This window comes from Montipora foliosa, chromosome 12, assembly GCF_036669935.1.
Source record: "Montipora foliosa isolate CH-2021 chromosome 12, ASM3666993v2, whole genome shotgun sequence".
Taxonomy (NCBI): Eukaryota; Metazoa; Cnidaria; class Anthozoa; order Scleractinia; family Acroporidae; genus Montipora; species Montipora foliosa.
This window is the reverse complement of record NC_090880.1, coordinates 15,842,743-15,848,196: the sequence shown is the minus strand read 5'-3', so window position 1 is coordinate 15,848,196 and position 5,454 is coordinate 15,842,743. Positions and strand designations below refer to the sequence as shown.

The following is a 5,454-nucleotide window of genomic DNA, read 5'->3' as shown; positions in this document are numbered from 1 at the left end:
TATCTCCGTACCATTATCATGTGTTTCTGATAGTGCGTTACACCCTCGCGTAACGCAATTGTGAAAGAACGCGATCGCAGAGCAGCATAGTTACGAAAATATCCCGACGATAATAGGGTGGGGAAATGAAAGACCCTGAGAACGAGGCTGATTAGGCCTAATCACTGAAACAAGCGCTTAGGCTTAATCAGTAAACGAGTGCTTTCTTCTTTACACGATCTCGTAAAAAGTGTAGTTAACTGAACCGTAAATTGAAAGCTAAAAATTTTACAAGAGTGCTTAGGCCAAATCACTGAAACGAGCGGTTAGGCTTAATCAGGAATCGAGTGCTATTTCGAGAAAAGTGTAGTTAACCGAACCGTAAAATGAAAGCTAGAACGAAGCAATGTTGCTGACGCCACGTTGAAAGAACGAGTTTATAATGCACGATAATTTGTTATTCAGTTTTATTCTGGCGAATATTCTTCACACGATCTCGTAAAAAGATTGGTTAACTGAACCTAACCTGCGATTAGGCGTACTTTCCTTTAGACTGGACGGAAAAGGTACGCCTGATACAATTTCTTAACGAGTCGTCTGCTGGTAGTCCAGAATCTGGACTTTACTCTGATTGGCTGAAAAACAATAGAGTTCTTGGAGCCTCTCTCCGATTGGTTACAGAATTGCAAAGAAACTCGGGAAACAGCTGATCAAATTATGCACTTATCAGTGGCCATCCCGGGGGGTTGACCCCGGGGACATACGGGGGAATAGCGCGGGATTTGCTGACTTTTGTCGCCAATTTTGGGCCCGGGAAGGGGAAATTGGACTGCTTTTGCACTTCCGAGGCAAGATACACGAGGAAAGACCCGCGGGATTTGTAACATCGCGGCCATCTTGAAAATGAAAGATCCGGACCGCGGGGACTGGGTATTACAGTTGCACGGCTTCCAAAATGGCGACGGAGAAAAAAGTGAGAGTGAGCGTGTCTTACGTTTCTCTCGTAAATTTGTCCCCTTTTGTTGGTCATCCTTCCCTAACATAGCGAAAATATTTTTCGGAAGAAATGTATGATCTTTTCTATGCTAATCTTTTGATGATTAGGTGTTGAATATTTATATTGTCATCTGCATGAATTATTCATATTTTCTACTTTAGTGAACACGCTACTCCAGTGATCTTCAGTGTACTTTATTTTGTTCGATTCCCAGGTACGTTTTCACTACCTTCAGCATAAAAAGCCATACATGGTGAAGTGCTCGACATTGGAGGAGCTGATTAGAGAAGCAAGAGTCTTATTCGAGGTTGCGGAGGAGTCGAAAGTGTTTATTCAACGCTTTCATGAACATTGGATGCAGAAAATTGATGTCGAGTCACTGAACGATGTTAATGACCGGGATAAATTATTTTTAGTGTGCACTGAACATAACTCAAACGTGGAAAAGGAGGTATGCTACTCCTTTAAGCCCTACCTTCTTGTTTTTATGTGACAATTTGAAGTTTCATTTAAGCTCTGGTAGAAAGAAATAAGGATTTCAATGTTTGAGCCATTGCCATTTTATATTTTAAAACTTAATTTACTTTTTAGAACTTGACGTAATAAAATCAAGATGTTTTTATTTATACCAGCAGCATAAGCTTTTTCAGAGTTAACCATTGCATATGCTATTCAAGATAATGATTTTACTGGTGTATGCCTATAATTTTGTGTAAGGTATACTAAATCGTTTTACTTATTTTTTTTATATTTTTCTCCTTCATCTTCAAGCAAACAAGCCAACACTATTAATATGGTAGAAAGCAGTACAGATATCACCAATAAAAGGCGTAATGTATTAACCTTAGTTATAATGCCAAGTTCTGTCCACTTTGTAAAAAAACGTAACCCTTACATATATCATTAACCTGCATTCACTAAATGATAGTATTTGCTTTGTCGACAGGAAATGTTGGTTGTACAAACAGCTACCAGACAACACTCGTTTTAAATAACGGGCGCATCGCAATTGGAGCAAGGGCAAAGGTATTTACCACTTAAAATAATTTAGGTATGTAAACATAGGTTTATCTGGGCCAAATTGCCTTAAAGTTACTGCACCTAATTTCCATCTAGTTGCAATTTACCAGATTTTGCTATTTGAATTTGTAATGTACCGGTAATTGGAATACCATTTTATTGTGTGACACAATTTTTCAGTTGTGAGCCTCAATACTGTAACTGTAACTGGGATTGGAGCTTTTAAAACTGTTGGCATTTGAGAGGCCTTGTAATAAAATAAATTTAATCTGGAGATATGTACCATTATATGATCATTTTTCACTGGGTTCTGTTTTTCAGTCTTCTCCATTGCATTTACCTTCACAGAGTAAGAGAAATATTTTCTTATCCACTTGTCCTTCGGACAAGCACTATATTAAATTTGGTTGTCCAAAACACAAGCGTTCTTGTCCAAAAGGTTTTGCTCGAAACTTGAAACTCAAAACAATCAGGCATTTAATGATTTCAGTCATATTACCAGTATTATCCTTGTAAATTGTTTTCGACTTGAACTTAAATTTATTCCAAAGGGAGCGCGTAAAAACAAATAAAATGGCCGCGGAATGACAAAGTTAAAAAAAGGGATATTTTAACCTTATTTTGTCAAGTATGAATGAAGTTTTCTTCTATGACTATTACTTGTCTGAACTAAATTTCTACCAGTCCTAGTTCGCTATCATTGGTCTTAAACACTTTACAAGCAAGCGACTATGGTTTTAAATTCCTTTTATTCCCAGGAAAACAATATCCAATCATCGGCTGCTTCCTGCGTCACTACCATTATCAAGTGGAAATCAACAATGCTGCATTAGCCCTATGTAAAAGAAGATGTCTCCTTGTTGAAAAACAGGAATGAACTTTTTAATGAGGCAAAACTGAAAATTGATCAAGATGGCTTCAGATATAAGAGAAGACAATCCAGATCTAAAGTCTTTGTTCAAGGAGCAGTTGATGACCAGCAAATTCAGGTGACAAAACGAGTTAAGCTGTCCCGTGAAGTGAGAGAACGTAGAATTGAAGAGTGCAAAGTGACATTGAAACTGACAAAGACAAAATTATGTTGCTGGAAAAGGAAAAACAGAAATGTGCTAGTATGTCAAAGTTTGGTAGGGCTACAGAAATCAATGAACAAATTTCTCAACACCGGAAAAGTATGCGTGGCAATCAACAAATTTTGGCAAGACTCCAGAAGGCAGAGGCACGTTCTCAGAAGTACTACAAAGACCCAGCGGATGCCAAAAAAGCTAACAGGGACAAGCGAAAGGAGAAGACGCCAAAGGACCAAGCGACAATAATTGACCTGTTGGTTACTGGTACAAGTTCTTCTCAGAATGAAACAAAAGATGTCGCAAACCAATCTACAGTTAAGGATAGTTTGATGCAGCAAGAAGTACAGGAAACTTCATCCCTGCAACAAGATTTGGATGACCACACTGTTGCTCAAAGAACGCCAACAATCAGTGTTGGAAGTACCTTACAGAATGCCATGCAGCAATATGTGCTTCTGTGCTATGAAGTCGACTGCATTCACCCTCTATGCAGGGAAGGACGGTCCAAAGAAGAAGAAACGTGGTTTCCTGGCGGTCCATCATTAAGTTACTTACCAATACCGATTCCAGATGTCAAAAGTCAAATTTGTGAAAAATGTGGACTGGAATGCAGTGGGCATTATCTACAGCCAGTGGAACATATTGAACATGTGCGCCAAAATGGGTATGGTGATTGTCAGTTTAAGCCACCCAAAAGTGTCATTGAAGAAGCCAGTAAAGATAAAGCTAAGAAAAATGCGATATTCACCAACGAGGAGCTTCTGGCATTGGCGGAAAACTGCTGTCTGCCAGTGACCGATATTCGCATGTGGGTCGAGCATGTTAACGACATTGTATCCAGACGAAAGGCAAGAGCTGCAGAGCGCTCCCGCAAGAAAGCAACCCAGGAAAAAGGTTATTTATGTTCAATTTTATGTTGGTGTGTTCAATTACTTTTTTTTATGTCATTAACGTTGTTGTTTTATGGGCAGGTGCATAAACATTCCCTCTACTTTGTCTTTGTCGCATAGATGATGATCCAGGAAGCCAGACTGAAAATGAGACTGATGAAAATGTTTGGTGCTTTTGCGAGAAGGAAGAGTATGGGTAAGCAATAACACTTGCTTAGTCAATTACTAAGCTAGCAGTATTAGCTATCTTTATTTCACATAATAAAAAAAAATATAATTCTTTTTTTTCACAGATTCATGATCATGAGCGAGAAACAAGGCAAAACATGCAAGATCTGGTACTATGGACCCTGCGTGAAGATTTCGAAATCAAAATCAAAGAAAATAAAAAAAATTGTTTGTTTCAATTTCAAGTAATTTGACAAGGCTCTAAATTGAGACCAACAGATACGTAAAAAAACAAAGTCTTTGCGACTACTTTTTTCCATGTAGTCGCCGGCAAAAAGCGACTTAGTATGTTTTTAACTTTGAGCCCTGTATAGCCGTGTATAGTAAAAACAGGCCGAAGTAAGTGTATGTTCGTTGAAATTGTCATTCTATGACTTACAAGGTGTAAAGCTGAACCTCGCTGTGTGCAGAAAACACGTGGACTAGCTATTTGTGCTTACTGTATATGTTTTTGTTAAACTTTTATAATAAAAATTATGCAGGAAATTTCGTTACAATTTGGGAGTCCTTTCAAGTTATGCTCCCCGGGGGAAGGACAGTGGTAGCTTTTCGTGGGAGAATATTGGCCCTGGGTAGGGGGAATTTGCAAATATCGTGGTTCAAATGCCCGGGGGTTCCCCGGGGTCAACTCCCCGGGATGGCCGCGGATAAGTGCATTATGGCCGCCGAGAAGGATTTGAACAAGAATGATGTTTAGGCTCTGTTTACAGCTGCTGTTGCTTCGACTTCAGATTTTTTTTTCAAAAATCTTTAAAGGAAGGGCAGAGAGAATGCATGCGAAGAATGGTTTGCCTGAAAGAAGACATTGTAGTTGTACTGCCTACGGGATTTGGCAATAGTGTTAACAGTCCCGAACATTCTAGAATCGTTCGTTAGAAAACGTTTGCAGTTGTGGTAAGTCTTTTGGAATATATTCGGAAGCAACAAGTTTCAAAAAGAACCGAATAGAACTTTAGTGCTGCCACATTCTGGGAATCAGCCGAGCTTGACAGAGAAATTCGACATTGTTTACGGAAGCGCTGAACAATGGTTTAATACACTACTGACACACTTCTCACAAAATGATAGTTGAGTAGCTGCTGCTGGAAAACTAGACATTTTCCTCATATTACAGTGATATTAGCATCTTTTCTTGGCACCTCAAATAATCGAGTTTAAATAAAGTTCATTGTACTGTTGATTGCACCTGATGATAGCATGAAGTATTCGGCTTTTTCTCCGATTTTACCTTGAAATTCTTTGTACCTTGATGGTTTGAACAAAGAAACCG

The 5,454-nt window shown here is 38.9% G+C and overlaps 1 protein-coding gene across 1 annotated transcript; it reads left to right on the top strand.

The window, feature by feature from the left end:
• Positions 1 to 3,110: 3,110 nt before the first annotated feature.
• On the top strand, positions 3,111 to 4,384 carry LOC137980887 (uncharacterized). The gene is made up of 3 exons (XM_068828289.1): positions 3,111 to 3,960; positions 4,077 to 4,152; positions 4,250 to 4,384. Exons 1-3 carry the CDS (start codon positions 3,111 to 3,113, stop codon positions 4,371 to 4,373), a joined length of 1,050 nt encoding a protein of 349 aa, XP_068684390.1. The 3' UTR covers positions 4,374 to 4,384.
• Positions 4,385 to 5,454: the final 1,070 nt, after the last annotated feature.